The 20261-nt window shown below is 38.0% G+C and overlaps 1 protein-coding gene across 2 annotated transcripts in view; it reads right to left on the reverse strand.

Annotated features, from left to right (window-relative positions):
- Positions 1-20261, reverse strand: part of Rif1 (replication timing regulatory factor 1) — a 69680-nt gene that overhangs the window by 31611 nt on the left and 17808 nt on the right. For both annotated transcript variants that reach the window (XM_070023412.1, XM_070023405.1), the window contains exons 9-19: positions 16940-17078; positions 14011-14162; positions 11957-12071; positions 11171-11344; positions 10253-10363; positions 8738-8800; positions 8280-8380; positions 6761-6847; positions 5784-5857; positions 4508-4688; positions 1322-1429 (exon numbers count right to left, since the gene is read on the reverse strand). In XM_070023412.1, coding sequence (XP_069879513.1) covers positions 1322-1429; positions 4508-4688; positions 5784-5857; positions 6761-6847; positions 8280-8380; positions 8738-8800; positions 10253-10363; positions 11171-11344; positions 11957-12071; positions 14011-14162; positions 16940-17078 — 1305 coding nt within the window. The remainder of the gene's footprint in view (positions 1-1321; positions 1430-4507; positions 4689-5783; positions 5858-6760; positions 6848-8279; positions 8381-8737; positions 8801-10252; positions 10364-11170; positions 11345-11956; positions 12072-14010; positions 14163-16939; positions 17079-20261) is intronic.

Here is a 20261-nt window from a genome sequence, read left to right on the forward strand (position 1 = left end):
TAAAAGGAATTTTATAAATATATACCGGTGTATAAAATAGAACCAATGTATCTTTCACATTTTGTTTTAACAACTATTAAATAGAGCCAAGCACTAGGTGACTCACAACTGTAGTTCTAACTACTCAGGGGGCTAAGATCTGAGAACTCCAATTCAAAAACAGCTTGGGAAGAAAAGTCTTTAAGACTCATAGAGAAGATCAGGGACAATGTGCAGGCCCTGAGTTCAAGACCCAGGAACAGCACACACACACACACACACAATATGTATATGTATGTGTGTGTGTGTGTGCATATATATATATATATATAATTAGGTACTTTTAAAATATATATTTTTAAGATGTCATAGAGGAATATAAGGGAATATACACAACTCCCTTAAAAGTTTTAATTTAAGAACCCAAGGTAGTGGCGCTGTGGCTCAAGCAGTAGAGCGCTCACCTTGAACTGAAGAGCTGAGGGACAGTGCCCAAGCCCAGAGTTCAAGCCCCACGACCGAAGGGGAAAAAAAAAAGAACCCAAGGTAGCCAGGCGCTGGTGGCTCACGCATGTAATCCTAGTTACTCAGGAGGCTGAGATATGAGGATCACAGTTCAAAGCCAGTCAGGGCAGGAAGGACAGTGAGACTCTTATCTCCAATAAACTACCACAAAACCGAAGTGGCGTGTGGCTCAAGTGGTAGAGTACTTGCCTTGAGCTGAAGAGCTGATGGACAGCGACCAGGCCTGAGTTCAAGCCCCACACTGACCAAAAAAGAACCCAAGGTAAAAAGAATCTTGATGTTTTTACCTTTTTCCTTCCCCTAATGCTAATAGTAAAGTCACATCAAAGTGCTATTTTAGGAAAACTTAATATTGGCATTATTTCTTATGCATAAAAACAACACAGAAGCCGGGCGCTGGTGGCTCACGCCTGTAATCCTAGCTACTCAGGAGGCTGAGATCTGAGGATCGTGGTTCAAAGCCAGCCCGGGCAGGAGAGACCGAGAGACGCCTATCTCCAATAAACCACCAGAAAACCGGAAGTGGCGCTGTAGCTCAAGTGGTAGAGCGCTCGCCTTGAGCTGAAGAGCTGAAGGACAGTGCTCAGGCCCAGAGTTCAAGCCCCACGGCCGACAAAAAAAAAAAACACAGAGCCAGGCCAGGCACAGGGCTCATATCTGTGATCCCAATTCAGGAAGCTGAGATCTGAAAGCCAGAGACTGTTATCTCCAATTATTCACCAAAAAGCCAGATGCGGAGCTGTGCAAAAGCCTTGAGTAAAAAAGCTAAGAGACAGTACCAACACAGAAATATAATTTTAAAATTTGTCAGACTTACTGTGGGAAAATTCTGTTCTGAAAAAACATGATTTATTGGCAAAATCAAAGCAGAATAGATGGCACTAAAATTGTGTTCTAAGGCATCACCTTGATTAACTTCATTGGTCTGAAATAGGAAAAATAAAGTTATGACAAATTACCATCTTTAATGGTCTATGTTAACACAGAATGTGCCCTACCATGACAATATATTTAAGAGATGTTGCATTCCTAACCTTTAGACCTATGAATGATGTCATATTGAAGTGAGGTGGACCTGAATATGATGAATGGTATCCTTAAAAGAGGAAAAATGCCAGGTATCAGTGACTAATCTCTGTAATCTCAAAAAGGCTGATATCTGAGGATCCAGGTTTGAAGTCAACACAACAGGAAAGTCCATGACATCGTATCTCCAATTAATCACCAGCTGAAGTAGAACTATGGCTCAACTACGGCTGAAGTAGAACTATAGAGCAACAGCTTTGAGTGAAAATGCTATAGGACAGCACTCATGTTTCTAAGTTCAAACCCCGGTACTAGCAAGCACGCATGCTGCGTGCACACGCACGCACATGCATGCACGCACACGCATACGCACGCACACATACATACATACATACACACACACACGTGCGCACGCACACACGAAAACCTGGATCAACATCAACATAAAAGCAGAGAAGAGTTCAACAACCATCACAAAAGAATAATATGTGAAGATGGAGGGAAAGAATGAAGAAGATATGGATAACACAAATAAGGCAAATTGAAGGGATTATCAGATACCATCAACTGGAGAAAGGGAATAGATTGTCCCTCGGAGCTCCAGAAAGAAGCAATCCTATCCAATACACTGATTTTGGACTTCTGGTCTTCACAACTATGAAAATAAAACTCCTATTACTGGGACTAGGGATATGGTGCCACAAAGGAGTATTTGCCAAGCCCTGGGCTTTTATTTAACACTGAAGGAAAAAAAATATATTAAACTCCTAACTACTTTGGACAGCATTCTGAAGGTTCCTCAAAAAACTAAACATAGATCTTCCCTATGACCTAGCAATCATTCTTGAGCTTCTACCCAGAATATCACTAGCCAAGAGACTTGCATATTCATGTCCATTGCTGCACTATTCACAATAGGCAAGTTGTGGGAACAGCTCAGATGCCCTACAATAGGTGAGTAGATCCAAAATATGTGGTACCTATACAATGGAATTTTACACAGCTATTAGAATATTATGCCATTTGCAGGGAAATGGATGGACCAAGAGCAGATCATGTTAATTGAGATAAGCCACATATGTAGAAGCTCTAAAATACACTGAGACATGGTAATAGACACTCACATAGTTGAGATCAAAGCAGAATACTGTTAGGCGAGGAGCATAAAGGCACAATGCCCATGTCCATCTGAACATACAAAATAGTATTTATTGAAATGAACTCCAAGAATTAGAAACGAAATTTTTTTTCTTTGTTGCTGGAAAAAAAAAATCCTAGTTGGGTGCCAGTGACTCATCAAGACTATGATCTTACTCAGGAGGTTGAGATCTGAAGGATCAAGATCAAAGCTAGATTCCATCTCAAAAATAACCAGTAAAAAGTATGGCTTGAAGTGGTAGAGTGTCAACCCAACAAGCAACCCAACCAAATGAGTGAACCTGAATACTCCTAAGTTCAAATCCCAGTGTTGCCATCAATCAATCAATCAATCAATCAATTCCTGTTGCTTTCCCCGCCGCCCCCCCTCGGTTGGTCATTAAGTATAAACTCTGGGCCTGAGCACTCTAACTAAGCTCTTTAGCTCAAGGTGAGTACTCTACCACTTGAACCACAGTACTATTTTTGGTTTTCTAGTCTCTCTCAGACTTTCCTGCCCAGGTTGTCTTTGACCCGTGATCCTCAGATCTCAGCCTCCAGAGTAACCAGGATTACAGGCATGACCCTCCGGCACCCATCTCCTGTTGCTTTTCAATCATCAGGTTGTAGCAATTTACTCCTAGAATATATGGAAACTAATGTATTGATTTAAAGCCTTAAAAGAGAAGCAACTCCCAAAATCTTTTACTACAAACACATAGTATGGATTTTACAAACACTTCTGCTGCCGGGTGCTGGTGGCTCACACCTGGAATCCTAGCTACTAAGGAGGCTGAGATCTGAGGACCACGGTTCAAAGCAGGACCAGGGAGGAAAGTCCTTAAGACTCTTATCTCTAATTAACCACCAGAAAACTGGAAGTTGCCTGTGGCTCAACTGGTAGAGGCCTAGCCTTGAGCTAAAGAGCTGAGGGGCGGAGCCCAAGCTCCGAGTTCAAGCCCTAAGACCAACCAAGAAAACAAAAACAAAACCCAAAAACTTCTGCTGTCCAAGAGTAGGAAGGATTTTAGATATGTGAACTATTTTTCTTATAGAGTATCTTTAAATAATGTGCTTACTCTACCTGTCTTCATATGATATCCATGTGAAGTATATGGATTCAGCTCAAAGAATATTTCCAAAAATAGTGAACTTGTGCTACATAATATCAACTCTGATACCTTTTCAAGTACTTAAAATGTCAGAAACAGTCAATTTAGATTGCTAACTTAGAATACTGAATAAACTGGCAAAATCATGACTTGACCACAAGAATATAATTTGCAAGGAATGGTGGCACACATGATTGTAATCTAAGCATTCAGGAAGCTGAGGCAGATATTTTGAGTTCATGGCCAACCTGGACTAAAGAGCAGTAACCAGTGTTACTCCACACCCCCAAATAACTGTGTTCCCTACTTATACAACTACTAAGGACCCACATATCAGAAGACAGAGCTCAGAAGACAGAGAGCTGGAGGCCAGAGTAGGATACATAAAGTCCCTGTAGCAAACATGAAGCAAAAATATACATAATAAAAAGAAAAAAAAGCTCATGTAAACATAAGACTTTATAATCCCATTCAAATCCTTTTATAAACCACTGGAGAAAACAGAGCTAATCATTTCTACTACTTTGTTGACAAATAAGGCAGAAATACAGGGAAACTACAAAAATATTCAATCACATCAAATCTAACAATACATATTTATTAATTACACAGGAATTGAGTAATTGTCATCTACTCATATTCAAGCTTCTATTCATTTTCTTATCATTAAAAAAAAAGAAAAAGAACCTAAAATTCTGGGAGAAATATGTAGCAGACTTCTACTATACCTGATTGATCATTTCAGTTAATGGGGTAACTATAATACTCCACATTCTCCAAAGATGCTCCTTGTTTTCCAACTGCTTTGCATTTTGGTTAATAACATTTAATACAGAATCACTGAAAGCTAGTGGTGATGTTGGACCAGAAAGCACACAGCCTACAAGTGTTTCCAGACTGAGGAAAAACCTAAACAAATTAAAATCCCATTAATAAGTACTTTGTGCAGATTCACATTGTTAAAAACAAGAAATGGCAATTTACAAAACCTGTTCTGAAAATCTGTTTTGTCAGTACAGAATTTAACTTAGTGGCTCACATTTGATAAGTACCCTACCAATTGAGACACACCCTAGCCCTTTTTCCTTTATTTTTCACACAGTCTTACAGTTATTTCCTGAGTTGGCCTAGACAGTGGTCCTCCTACTTTTAACTTCCACACAACTAGCACAATAAATATATAGCACTAAGCCCAGCTTTCCTGCTGAGATGGGATCTTGCTAAAAACTTTTTGGCAAAGCTGTCCTTAAATTGGGATTCTCCCCATATCTATCTCCTGAACAGCTTTAATTACAGGTGTGGGCCAAAGAGGTGGTTTTATTTTTTTTTTGAGACAGGGGACAGACTATGTAGTCTAGGGAGGCCTAAAACCTACCACCTTCCTGTCTCAGTTACCTAATTACTGGGATAACAGGCATGAACTGCCATAATTGGTTAGATACATCCTTTTTTCATTAAAAAAAAAAATATGGTAGCTGGGCATCAGTGGCTCACACATGTAATCCTACTCAGGAGACTGAAATCTAAGAATCATGGTTCGAAGCCAGCCAGGACAGGAAAAGTCCCTGAGACTCTTATCTCTAACCACAAAATGCCAGAACAGTAGCAGAGTGCTAGCCATGACCACAAAGCTTAGGAACAATGCCTAAGCCCATAGTTCAAGCCCCAGGAATCCCCCCCGCAAAAAAACACAGTACCATGTACGGTGATACACAAGCTTTACATCAACATGAGCTACATAACAAGACTCTCAAAAACCAAAAACTTTTGGTGGAATATGCTTATAATATCAGCACTTGAAAGAATAAGGAAGGACAATCTAATCAGAAGTCAGTCTAAGCTACTGGCTACATATAGACGTATAGCTATATTATGAAGACATATATAAAGCAAGACTTGATTTTGAAAAGCTTCATTTATGACAAAAAAAAAAGAATCTCGTATATTGGGGCATTGTTTCACAACAGAAACAATATGAAGTTTCAAGTTAAAGTTTAAATTTACCTTTCATCTGCTACACCACATTCCAAAAGATTATTGTTGAAAAATAACTGAATTAAGAACAAAGCTGGAGTTCCCTGAAAAAAGGAAAAAAACAATCCCATTTCAAGGAATAATGTACTTGTTTTCTACAAACAGTCATTTAAGAAATATAGTATTATTTAGGGTATGACTAGTTTATTACCAAAGCTACATTCAATACTGGGTATGGTGGTCCCATTATCATCGCAGTATCTTGGAGGCTTAAGGCAAAAGGAGTTTGAGGACAAGGCCAGGTTGAGATATAGAGATATCCTAACTCCAAGAACAAACAAAACAACCCTAAATACAAGTATCAATCAGCATGTTCTAGTCTAACTATTCTGTCTACGTATCAAGGAATGTGTGTGATTCCAGACATGAAGAGCATTGACTTAAAAACCTCCTGGACTCACATACCTACATATCATGCAAACAAGCATGTTTCACATTAAGCTAATATTCCTAATCTTACAAAATTTTTAATATTTAACAATAATAGAAAACTTAACTGTAGGGCTGGGAAGGTGGCTCAGTGGTAGAGTGCTTGCCTTGCATGCATGAGGCCCTGGGTTAAATTCCTCAGCACCACATAAGCAAAAAAGAAAAAAGCCGAAAGTGGTGCTGTGGCTCAAGTGGTAGACCACTAGCCTTGAGCTGAAGAGCTGAAGAGCTGAGGGACAGCGCCCAGGCCCACCAGAGTTCAGGCCCCACAACCAGACCCAAAAAGAAAAAAAAAACCTCAACTTTAGTCAATTACTTAATCCAGAACAATTGACAGCACTGTATTATTCACATTAAGCTATTACTTTTTTTTTAACTTAGTCAACATATTTTGAATGCAGTCATCATAAAACTTTAAAAAAATCTACCACTTGTAATAAAGCAAATAAAAAACATGAACTTCTGGGGATGGGGAGAAGTTACCAATTTGATCATATCATTACATTGAAGATACTTGCATTAAGAATATCCATATTAGCAACTTGATATGCAGGTGAACCTAATACTTTCTGAGGAAGTTCTTTAATTGTAATTTCCATGAGGACCTAAGAAAGATAAAAGGTTTTACAATATTCAGTCATATAGTCTTTCTACTTAGCTAAGTCCACTAATGTTAAATATTTTTATAACTTAGCAATTTCTACAAGTAGTGTTCATTCATTAATGTAAATATACATTTATTTGCTTGTATATATCTGAATTAACAGAAACAAGAATTTTTGCATCAACATATAGATGTTTTCCTAAGAATGTACATCATTTGTTTATTCAACCATGGATGATAAGGATATTTCTATTTTTTATGCTGCTAAAAAATTCTGAGCTGGGTGCTGTTGGCACTCCCTGTAACACTAGCTACTAAGGAGGCTGAGCTCTGAGGACCAGTTCAAAGCCAGGCCAGGAAGGAAAGTCTGTGAGACTCTTAGCTCCAATTAACCACGGAAAATCAGAAGTGGCACTGTGGTTCAAGTGGTAGAGGGCTAGCCTTGAGCTGAAGAGCTCAGGGACAGCACCCAGGCCCAGAGTTCAAGCCCCATGACCAACAAAAAAAAAAAAAAGAAAAAAGAAAAGAAATTCTGTATATCCTCAATAGTAACAGGTTTACAACACAAACTAGAAGCTGGGTCCAGAATTGCTAGAGCTAAGCCTCCACCAAACTGTTCTCAATTTGTATTAATGTAAAATCTAACCATACTTGTATTGTGACACTATGCAAGGTGTCCTAAAAATGACAATTAGTAAAAATGCTTTTACATATTTTGCTTTGAAACACATCAACAGGATTTATTTGTGTCTGGCCCTTAGTCCTTTACACGTATCAACTCAAACATTTAACCTCTATTATACTGGATCTTTAAAGATGAATCGAAGTGGTCACAAACACAAATCAATTGCTCAAATTCATTTAACTCGGTAAAAAAGCAATTTACATTATCTGCTCTACATCCTTCCTTAATATTAAGAACACTGTACTTCCTAGTACATTTGTCAATCCATAAAGAAAACCTGTAAATCGTTACTTATTTCATGTTCAATTTATGAGACTATTCAAATGCATTTAATATCAAAAAAACTCTCTTAATATATAACTGGAAGCCAATTGCTCGCCTCCATAATCGCAGCTACTCAGGAGTATACTAAGATCTGAGGACTGTGGTTTGAGGCCAGCCCAGGCAAAAAAAGTCCACAAGACTCTTGTCTCCAATTAATCATCAAAAAGTCAGAAACAGAGCTGTGGCTTAAGTGACAGTATACCAACCTTGAGCAAAAAAGCTCAGGGACAGTGCCTAGGCCCTGAGTTCAATCTGTAGCCCTAGCACAAACAAAAATCTGTAGCAGTTGTGAAGTGATGGTATTATTAAAACTATGTTGCTAATTCTCCAATGAAAAGTCTACCTCAATTCTAATCTCTGAAAATATCAACATAAACTCAATTCCAAAACATGAACTTTAAAATCAATTTTCAGGTGTACTTACTAGTGTTTTTGATGCAAGAAATACTTCTGATTTCACTATACTTTCCAAAGATTTTAGTATTAGGGTTAAAACTTCAGAACCTGGCCTCTCTTTTTTGTTACCTGTCAAAAAGAAGCAAAGGGAAGTGTATGGTTCTAAACATATTAATACAGGTGAGATGAAATTTTTCTTTCTGAAAAAATTTTTTTACTAAGTCAATAATCACTTTAAATTAGTGTAAAAAAACTGTAAAAATTTAAAGTACAAGGTTGGGAATTAGCCCTGGGTTTGATACCTTAGTACCACAGAAACAGAAAAAAACGAAAGTGATGCTGTGGCTCAAGTGGTATAGCACTAGCCTTGAGCACAGAGAGCTCAAGGACAAAGCCCAGGTCCAGAGTTCAAGCCCCAGGACTGGCAAAAAAAATTAAAGTACATGTGAAATTCAAAGATTTCAACTTCAGTGTAATAATGCTTACCTGACTCAGTCACAGACTTCACCAAGATAATTAGCTCCTTCCAGATAGCACTGACCACTGCATCTATTAAACAAAGAAAATAACCACTTTTAACAAAGCTTTTCTTGTTCCCTTATATCAGTAACAAATTGAGCAATACCTAGGTAATCTGAATACAATTTCATTATTTATACATCCACACATTCATGAAAAGACCACTTCATTTTTGTTGGAAAACATTAATCTTGTTTTCTATAACAGGACTGTAACATGCTAACACTGGGATATGTAACAGAGGAATATATAATAAATTCATAGAAAGTTCAGGTACATAATATAATCTGGCCAGTAAATACCACTAAGTACACGCAATTTATCTTTTCCCCATTATCTGTATTTTCTGTATTGAATACCAATCACTTTTTGTTTTTGTTTTGGCCAGTCTTGGGGCTTGAACTCAGGGCCTGGGCATTGTCCCTGAGCTTCTTTTTGCTCAAGGCTAGCAATTTACGACCTGAACCACAGTGCCACTTCTGGCTTTTTCTGTTTATGTGGTACTGAGGAATCGAACCCAGGGCTTCGTGTATGCTAGGCAAGCACTCTACTACTAAGCCACATTCTCAGTCCAATACCGATCACTTTTAAGAAAAGGAAAAAAACAATGACTTAAAGGCATTCTGACAACCAATCTAATGGGGGAAAAGTATGCTTCATTCACCAACTAGGTTAGAGAGAATTAAAAAAAAAGCCAACCATTGGTCACTCAGACCTATATAATCCTAGCTACTCAAGAGGCTGACACCTGGAAGATAATTACTCAAAGCCAGCCCAAGCAGGAAAGCCCAAGATTCTCATGCCCAATTAACCACTAAAAATGTCAGAGGTAAGTAATCTCAGATTCCCAAGTGCTACTATTACACAAATATAAAATTATCAGGGATAGCATCCAGGCCCCTAAGTAATTTCAGATTTCAAAGTGCTACTATTACACAAATACACCACTTATTCAAATTTTGATGTTTTGCTGTTCAGAACACAGAAATCTTAATGCAAAGGGGTCCAGTCACAGAGCCTAGACAAGAATCACATCACCATTTGTCATAAATACACTGCTATATGTTGGTGGCTCCTGTCTATAATCCTAGCTATCTAAGAGGCTGAGATCTGAGTGGATAGGAAATGTCAGTGAGGCTTTTGGCTCCAATTTAAAAATTTTTTTTAAAAATAAAGCTAGAAGTGGAGTTATGGCTCAAGTGATAGAGCACTAGCCTTGAGCAAAAGGGGTCAGGGGCAGTTCCCAAGCTTGAATTCAAGTCTCAGTACGATCACAAAATAGTAAGTTACATTCTTATACATACATTAACACAAGTTACATACTTCCCTATACAACGCAGTTTCTCCATTTGTAAAATGAACTGACAAAATGTTGCCTCAAGGATTAAATAAATCAACATAAAGATTTTTGGTACAATATAAATACTTGCTTTAACTTCCCAAAATAATTTTGAATAAATAAAAAAAAGTTCTTGTAATTACCTGAACCATCTTTTCCAACTGCAACAAAGCTATCATGAACAGCAGTGATGAGGATATGTGCATGTTTGGAAAAAAAAGAAGGACTGCTGATTAACGGATGTTCAAGTGGCTCTAAAAGGGAGAAAACATAAAGTTATATAAAACAAAAAAAATATGTGAAGCAAATTTATCAACTTATAAAATTTTAGATGGTTGGAATAAGTGCTTATTATTTAAAAGATTATACAGAATTACAATTGCGCAGTGGAGAAAATAGAAGCCTCATCAAAAGTTAATTAATCTGTCTCCATTTGTTAGGAAATGGAAAGGTTTGGAAAAAATTATATTAAGTGAAGTAAGCCAGGCCCAAAGAAACATAGGTCCCATGGTTTCCCTTATTTGCAATATCTAGTATAGGTATGAGTCAAGCGGAAAAGGTCAGATAATGTGATGTTAGGAAAATGAACCCTTAAATATGTATTTTAATGTTTTCGTTTCTTTCATGCATGTGTTTCTAACGCATTTATAAGATTATTTCTTTGTTGATTTGTATGTCCCTCCCCCACAGTGTAACCCCCGCTTTCACTATATTTGATGTCAGTATAACATGTGGAGGAGATGGGGACAAACAAGTCGTTTAAGGATTCAGGTGGACCTGTTGCAACAATGAGAAGTACAAAATGTCATGTCAAAACCAGCTTTACAATGTCGGTGTGGGGGGGAGGGGGGTATGATTGGGTGGGGGGAGGCTGGGAAGGGAGGTGAAGGGTAAACAAAGGAGGAGGCTGCAATGCTTGGTAGGAAATGTATGCATTATCCTGCCCATGTAATTGTAACCCCTCTGTACAGTATGTTCTCAAATAAAATAAAATAAAATTAAAAAAAAAAGTTAATTAATCTGAATTATTATCGTAAATTATGTTAAGAACACTTACATACCTAAGTTCAATACAAGTTTCTGTTGCTTGGCAAAACTCAAGACTTCTGGACCTAACAAAAAGTGAAGCAACATTTCTAGTCCCAAAAGTTGAATGGAAGATATTGTGGACATTCCACTTGAACTTGAACTGGAACTTGAACGTGGAGTTGCAGGACCTCCATACGGGGAAGCACCTTTAAAAAGGAAAAACAAAAAGTTATACAAGATTTTTTTTTCTGTTGCCCAAATGCACCCATTTTCTCTTCAATAAAATATGTCTTATAAAACAGCTGTGTGCTGACGACTCACACATGTAATCCTAGCTATTCAGAAGGACAAGATCTGAGGATTTTGGTTTGAAGCCAGCCCAGGCAAGAAAAGTCCTTGAGATTCTCATCTCCAATGAACTACCCAAAAAACTGAAAGTGGAACTGTAGCTCAGTGGTAAAAGCACTGGCCTTCAGCAAAAAAAATAGGGCAAAATACCAGGCCCAGTATTCAAGCCCAAAACCAGAACATGAACACACAAAAATAATAAATACAATTTCAATTGTACAAGCTATTAATTGCCATGTTGAAACTATTAATCTATACATTCTGTGTGTGAGCTAGGACCAGCACCAAAAAAGGGGGCGGGGGATGGGGGGAAAGGGTGACACAAACCTGTAATCCCAGCACTCCATATAAACTGAGGCAAGAGAACTGTAATGAATTGAGCCTGAGCTACATAGGGAGATCATACCTTTCCCTTATTGTTTCTCCTCCCAAAGGCATTCATTTCAAAAAAGCAAGGACATCTCTCTTACCTTTGTGTACAGGAGTCATAGGAGTTAAATTTGGAGAAGTGGGTAAACGAGATGAACTGCTTCTAGGTGAAGCATTATTATCAATGATTGTACTCTGAATCAGGGGCACACAAACCTATTAGGACAAGAAAAAAAGGACAAAATGTCTGCTTATAATCTATCTAGATAGATCTCTCCTGTTTCTAAAGTCTTTTATAATACAAATTTCTGAACACCCTTAATTAAAAAAATATATATCTGAAAAGATCCAAAACCAGAAATTTCATGAGCAGTCAATGCTCTGGAAACTCTGAACCTGACCAGTCTCATGAAAGGTCAGTCTAAAACAGTCAAAGTAGAGACACAATATTGTAGCTGGGCACCAGTGGCTCAACACCTATGCCTATAATCCTAACTACTCAGGAGTCTGGCATCTAAGGCTTGCAATTTGAAGCCAACAAGGGCAGAAAAGCCATGAGACTCTTATGTCCAATTAACCACCAGAAAACTGGAAGCAGAGCTTTGGCTTGAGTGAAAGAAACTCAGGGACAGCACCCAGACCCATAGTTCAAACCCCAGGCAGGTTCAAAAAAAGAACCCAAAAAACTCAATTTACACTCTTTTTCAGTAGTACTGCATTCACTTCAGTGCCTTACCATGGTCAAGACAGGTAGACAGGTCCTCTATTGCTGGATCAATGCTGCAGCCCACTATTTACAAAATTATCCCATTATCAATCACATCTTGATACTAATTAATTCCAATAAAAATGCTGGACAACCAGAAAATCGGCCTATTAAACTCTTGTAATGGGCTGGGAAGGTAGCTCAGTGGTAAAGTGCTTGTCTTGTATGCATGAGGCCCTGGGTTCTATTCCTCAGCACCACACAAGCAAAAAAAGCCAGAAGTGGCACTGTGGTTCAAGTGGTAGAACACTAGCCTTGAGCTGAAGAGCTGAGGGACAGCGTCTAAGCCCAGAGTTCATTCAGGCCCCACGACTGGCAAAAAAAAAAAAAAAACTCTTGTAATGTAAGAACTTGGACAATTTGTTATGATTTCAATTATACATCTATGTTTATTTTCAATTATCTTGTTTTACGAAGCTTCTTCAAAGCAGATAAAATGTAAATCTCCTTTTCCAAAACAGTGGACTCAACCAGGTACTGGTGGCTCACGCCTGTCATCCCAGCTGAATCAGGAGGCTTGAGATCTGAGGACTGCAATTCAAAGCCAGGCCGAGCAACAAAGTCCATGAAACTCTTTATCTCCTAACCACCAGAAAACACGAAGTGGCGCTATGGCTCAAGTGGTAGGGTTCTTTCCTGAGCTGTAGAGCTGAGGGATAGCGCCCAGGCCCAGAGTTCAAGACCCATAACTGACCCAAAAAACCAAACAAACAAAAAAACCTGGGCTCTACTTCAGATCATTAGAGAATATTCTCCACAGCAAAATCCAACTTCTCAGTTTAAAAAAAAAAAAAAGGTCTTAGCTAGGCACTGGTGGTGCGCACCAGCAATGCTAGCTACTCAAGAGGCCAAGTAAGGATTGAGGTTGAAAGCCAGCTCAAGCAGGAAAGTCTCTGAGACTCTTATCTCCAATTAACCACCAAAAAGCCAGAAGTGGATCTGTGACCAGTGATAATTTGAACACTAGCCTTGAGCAAAAAAAGCTTGGAAACAGCATCTAAGCTCTAGGATTGGCACTTAAAAAAAAAACAAAAACTTCTTTTGGCTCTCCTGAAGACTGTGGTCTACTATCACATAGCAAATGTAACCAAAAAAAAAAAAAAAGACTACTATTAAGAATTTAAGAATTTGGGCTGGGAAGGTGGCTCAGTGGTAGAGTGCTTGCCTTGCATGCATGAGGCCCTGGGTTCGATTCCTCAGCACCACATAAGCAAAAATAAAAAAGCTGGAAGTGGTGCTGTGGCTCAAGTGGTAGAGCGCTAGCCTTGAGCTGAAGAGCTGAGGGACAGCGCCCAGGCCCAGAGTTCAGGCCCCACGACCGGACCCTCCCCCCCCCCCAAAAAAGAAAAAGAATTTAAGAATTAAAGAAACAATGAACATTTATGTTACCTGTTCAAAATTAGCAGGAAGATATGATCCAAGTCTCTTCATTAAGTACCACCAGACTTCTAGTTTTGTTAATGCCAGAGCTTCTGTTTTCACATGGATGGAACTCAAAGGCTGCATCAATAACTTGAGTCTTTTTGCACTACACAGTATATCTTAAAATAAGCAAACACATAAAAAGTCTAAGTTAACGTTTACATTTCTTAAATGAGCTACTTAAGTCTTTTTTGGCACATTAAAAAAATGTTTTAAAAAAAATCCTAAGATTGTTCTTGTTCTATTCAAACTTTTCATTTTGACAGTTGGACCAAACGCCTTAATAGGAACTGGTAATACCTATTAGATGATTAATCTTTAAAAATCAAGCTGGTGGGATGCTTTTCCAATCAGATGACATATTGCAATGTCTATACTACTCCTTGCTGTTACAAATGGCATAATGAGCCGGGTGCCCATGGCTCATGCCTGTAATGGATCTGAGGATCACAGTTCAAAGCCAGCTGAGCATGAAGGTCCCTGAGACTTTTATCTCCAAATGACCACCAGAAAACCAAAACTGGTGCTGTGGTTCAAGTGGTACAGTACTCGCCTCGAGCTGAAGAGTTCAGGACAGTACCCAGGAGTAGAGTTAAAGCCCCATGACCAATAAAAAAAATTTTTTTAATAAAAAAAAAAATGGATCCAGGCAATGGGTGTCTCACGCCTATAATCCTAGCTACTCAGGAGGCCCAGGCAGATAAGTCCATGAGACTCTTATCTCCAATTAACCACCAAAAAAACAGAAATGATGCTGTGGCTCAAGTGGTACAGTGCTTGCCTTGAGCTGAAGAGCTTAGGGACAGGGCCCAGGCCCAGAGTTCAAGCCCCACAACCACAAAAACATAAATACATACATACATAACAGCATGCCATACAAAGTCTCCTTTAATTACAAATCCTGATTTTACTCAGCTCAGATAGATCAAATCTTTGTCTCTTTCTAATCTGCCATTTAGACATCCTACCCGATAAAAATCAGATGAAGTGTATAAATGTATAAGTCATTGTTTTGAAATCTTATAGCCCAGGCTGGCCTTTAACTAGGAATCTTTTTGCTTCTGTTGTATGGCTGCCTAGATTACCTGCATGTGGCACCACGCTCGAACTGTCTAATTCTTAAGTGATTGCTATGAGTCTCTTATAGCCTAAGCTGACCTTAAACTGGGAATTCTCTCTCCTCTGAAGTCTGACTGTCCCCATGCTTGGAATGTGATTTCTTAAAAGACTCCTTTAGTTATTTTTGTTCTTCCTTTTGTCCTACTTGCCATAGTCTGCACTGGAAGCATATCAAAGATAAAATAGGACAAGTAGCCGAGTGACGGTGGCTCACGCCTACAATCCTAGCTACACAGGAGGCTGAGATCTGAAGATCACGGTTCAAAGCCAGCCCGAGCAGGAAAGTCCCTGAGATTCTTATCTCCAATAAACCACTAGAAAACCGGAAGTGGTGCTGTGGCTCAAGTGGTAGAGCATTCTCCTTGAGCTGAAGAGCTGAGGGAGAGCCCCCAAGTCCAGAGTTGAAGCCCCATGACCGACCAAAAAAAAAGGACAAGTATCTGATTGCTCAATGGCTTCCTGTATCCAATGACTTCCAGTCATGAACTTTAGCTCTAGACTTGACTTAAAGATTTTATCTTTTCATTATTTCACATTGCTACAAGCAATTATATATAATTCTAACAGATTTAACTGTCAAGTATTACTCCATACTACTAGCTATGCTAACCATGCTGTTTTTAAGTAAGCAGTATTTTATTTCCAATTAGCTGGGCATGGTGGCTCACACCTGTAATCTCAGCACCAGGGAGTTTGAGGCCAGGCTAGACTACAGTTAGTTCAAGAGTCGAAGTTAGAAACATGATGTCCGAAAAAATCATTATCTAAAAACGCACGTGTATCCCACAACATACCTTCTTAATATTCTTAGTGAAACAATAACTACTATATAATTAAAAATTATAGTAAAATAGGGAATATCACTATTAACAATCTTTGGTAAGGGAAAATGGATAATTTCAACATTAATATTATACAGTAGTGATTAAAGATAAGATCAGCTTTATCATAGTTGTTAAATATTCATACTGCAATATTTTAGGCTAAATATTATTCACGAATCTGTTAAATAAATACACTCAACAGTAGATAATAAGCTAAGGCTAAAAGAATCACTGCCTTAATGTTAACCCTGTACGAGGTACTTGTTCAGAGATACTGAAGAAATGAGGCTCTTAAGCTAGTGATAAATTTTACAGCTATCATTGTTTCTCACATCTTCTGCTGGCTTTGTCCTCTGGTATACTTACCTTTCCTAAAATAGTTACAGTACACCTCAGATCTACTGTATAAAATATGTATAAGTGTTCAACTCAGTGCTAGAACACATGGTATTTTTCCTTTTTAAAATAAAAACTTTTGGGGGGGTGTAGAATTATAGCAGAGATTAAATATGGCCTCACCTTTGTTAGGGAAGGGCTCAGAAAAACACACACACACACACACACACACACACTAGTAATTTCCAATGTCTCTTTAAAAAAATCTATCATTACAGGTACTGGTGGCTCAGGCCTATAATAATAATCCTAGCTACTCAGGAGGCTGAGATCTAAAGATCGCAGTTCAAAGCCAGGCCAGGAATAAAAGTCTGTGAGACTCTCATCTCCAATTAAACACCAGAAAACTGGAAGTAGCATTGTGGCTCAAAGTGGTAGAATGCTTCCTTGAGCAAGAGCTCAAACAGTGCCCATGCCCTAAGTTCAAGACCCAGGTACAAATAAAATTCTATCTTTACTACAGATATTGTTAAAGTTTCAGTATAAACTCCAAAGAATCAGGAAAGCTTCGATGTTTAACCTTGCCTAATAGCAAAATAAACAAAAAATTTACATGCCTGGATTTAAAGCAAAATTATCTATTAAGCTCTTCCAAGCAATAAAAGCAATTTTTTTCACCATGGGTGTTCCACTACGAAATCCCAGTTCTTCCAGCTGTAACAAAGAATTGATGAAACTCCCACTTCGATGCAGGGTCTAAATAATGAGAAAAAAAATTAAATTATTTTTCTGCTTGAAACAAATTAATGAAGATAGTGTCTATATTTTTTTATCTATTCACTTAATATATGCTCTTAGGAATTCATAATCTCACAAAAGAGACAACAGATCTATTTCCCACAAAACATAAGCTTGTTACGAAAGATACATATTCCTAGAAATTTGAATTAAGAAAATCTTAAGGCCAGATGTGTTAATGTATACCTGTAAATCAGCACTTTGGAGGCCAAGGCAGGAGGATCTTGAATTGGAGACTGTCTCAAAACAAAATTCCTTAGTGGTACTGGGATTTGAACTCAGGACCCCATATTTTCTATGTAGAGAGACATTCTACCATTTGAACCAGTCTAAAAAAGGTCTTACTTTATACCTAGGCTTGAACTCAGGGTCTCACACTTGCTAGGCAGGTACTCTACCACTAGGACCAATCTACCAGCTAGTTCCTTGCGCTATTTTAAAGGAACAGTCTCACTCACTTTATACCAGAGGCTAAATGTGGCTTCCCTGCATATCAGGGATTAATAGCCATGTGTCACCTCAACCAATCACTGGTCAAGATAGAATCTAAAGAAGAGTTTTTGCCTCTGTTGACTTTGAACTGCCAATACCCAATTTCTGTCTCTCAAGTAACTAGAATAATAGATGTGAACTACCACACTCCACTAAGAAAATATTGAGGTGTACACACATATTCAAAGCCACGGTAATAAAACATTTTTTTTAAAAAGGCTTAATAAAGCATAGTGTACAATGCAGAAAAAATATGGAAGGTAAGATAAATTCCATGTTTTATCCATTTAAGACCAAAGAAATAGATACAGATTGAATGTACATTTTCACTTTGTAAAAAGAATTTTATAGAGTATTTTCACTGTTACTTATGTTTTGACTGACACTCAACACAAAGCCAGGCATAGAATTTTTCAGTCAAGGGGGAGAACAAATTTAGAGCTTGAGCCTGGCATTGGAAGGTCATACCTGTCTATAGTAGCCACTCAGGAGACTGAGATCCAGAGGATGGAAATTTTAGGTCAATTGAGTTGACAGTATCAGCCAAGCAGTACCAAACTGGTACTGCCAATAAGTAAGTAGGTAAATAAATAAATAACACTTTGTACTCTAGAAGATTTTCAGATAGGATATTCAACCTGTATCTATATGAAAAAACATGCAAAAAAAGACTAAGAAAAAGAAATGCTAAATTCTGAAATTAACAAATCCTTTCAAGCAACTGAAACAGGCATGGAAATCAGCTGAGACGTTTCATGAAAGACAAATATAAATGATATCTGCTAACAGTATTAAAATGAGATGTCAAGTAACTTAATTCCAAACACTGTATATGATTAAAATGGAAATAGTATCTAACAAAAAAACTATAAATATATGGCAAGAAAACAATACATAAATAGTCCTACAAATCAATAAAGCACATGTAAATGTTTCTTATTTTTTTATTTTCAAGACAGAGTTTTACTATACAATCTAGGCTGGCCTCAAACTGGCAATTCACCTGCTTTGCTTCCCCAGTGCTGAGATTACAAATGTTCACCACCATGTTTGGCTAATTATATATAATCTAAAATGACAACAAAAAGGCTTAGAATATCAGACTCCTTAAGAAATTTGCTAGAGCTAATAAATTTAGTAACTTCAAAGTCAAATCACTCTTATGCAAAACTCAAGAATGAACAATCTGAGTAGCAAATTAGCAAAGCAATTTAATTTACCTAGCACCTAAAAAATAAATATGTGGATCACTTAATGATAGGAAATTTGTTGTCATGCAAAGTCAAGAGTGTACTTACACAAACTTAGATGGAATAGCCTTCCATACACCTAGTCTACATGGTGTATATATGGTATAGCTTATTGCCCCTAGGGCCAAGGTGAACAAAACACAAGATTAAGTCAATCACAAGAGAAGATGAAGCAACTAATACACATGATAAAAATGAGATGAATTAACCTGACTTAACACAGTATACTACTTTACAGTAAGTGTTTTTATATTTAGAGTACACTGTAAAACACCATATACATTAAGCAGTTAATGTTGCTTATTATCAAGCATTATGTATATATAAAATTGTATTGCTATGCTTTTATATGACTGAAGCGCAGTTTGCTAACAAGATCACCACCAATACTTGAGTAATGCAATTTCAAGATGCTACATGCATCAAGCATGAGTGAGGTCCTGGATTTAAATTCAGTAGCATAAATAAATAAATAAATCAAGAGTTCTGAAGATAGCGGTTAAAACCAAAAGTGCATTGAGACTCTTTATCTCCAATAACAAGCAAAAAAAAGCCAGAAATGCAAGTGTGGCTCAAGTGGTGGTAGAACAGAAAAAAGATAAGCAAGAGCACAAAGCCCTGAGCTCAAGAGTTCAAGGCCAAGTACCCGTGTGTGTATATGGGGGGAGGGGGAGGGGATAGCCAGGCACTAGCAGCTCACACCTATAATCCTAGCAACTCAAGAGACTGAGGTTTTGAGGATTGATATTTAAAGACAGACCAAGAAGGGAAGTTAATGAGACTGTCTCCAATCAACCACTGAAAGTGGGAAGTGGAGTTGTGGTTTGAGTGGTTGATTTCCAGCCTTGAGAAAAAAAGCTAGGGGTAGCAAACAAGCCCTTAGTTCAAGAACAGCACCAAAGAAATAAACACACACACACACACACACACACACACACACACACACACACACACACACACACACACACACACACACACACACACACACACACACACACACACACACACACACACACACACACACACAGCCAATTATAATGCTACTCGCTGACAGCAATTTCTAGCTCTATTGAACTCTTAGGGGACCACTGCACTATGTCTGGCCTGTCACTGTTTGAAACATCATTATACGGCAAATTATAGAGTTCTAACCAAAGAAGTTAACAATTTATACGATGAAAACTATAAGGGATTGTTAAAATAAGCTGAAGACCAAGAAAAATTAATATGACATATATATTCAGACAGGACTAAACAATGTTAAAACAGCAAGACTATGCAAGATTCCAACAACTAGCTAGGTAACAGTAGCTCCCTATTTACTCAGGAGCAGTTCAAAGCTAGCATGGGCAGGAGAGTCCATAAGACTGTAATCTCCAATTAACTACCAAAAGACGGT

This window comes from Dipodomys merriami, unplaced genomic scaffold (assembly GCF_024711535.1).
Source record: "Dipodomys merriami isolate MVZ:Mamm:240054 unplaced genomic scaffold, mDipMer1.0.p SCAF_1, whole genome shotgun sequence".
Classification (NCBI taxonomy): domain Eukaryota; kingdom Metazoa; phylum Chordata; class Mammalia; order Rodentia; family Heteromyidae; genus Dipodomys; species Dipodomys merriami.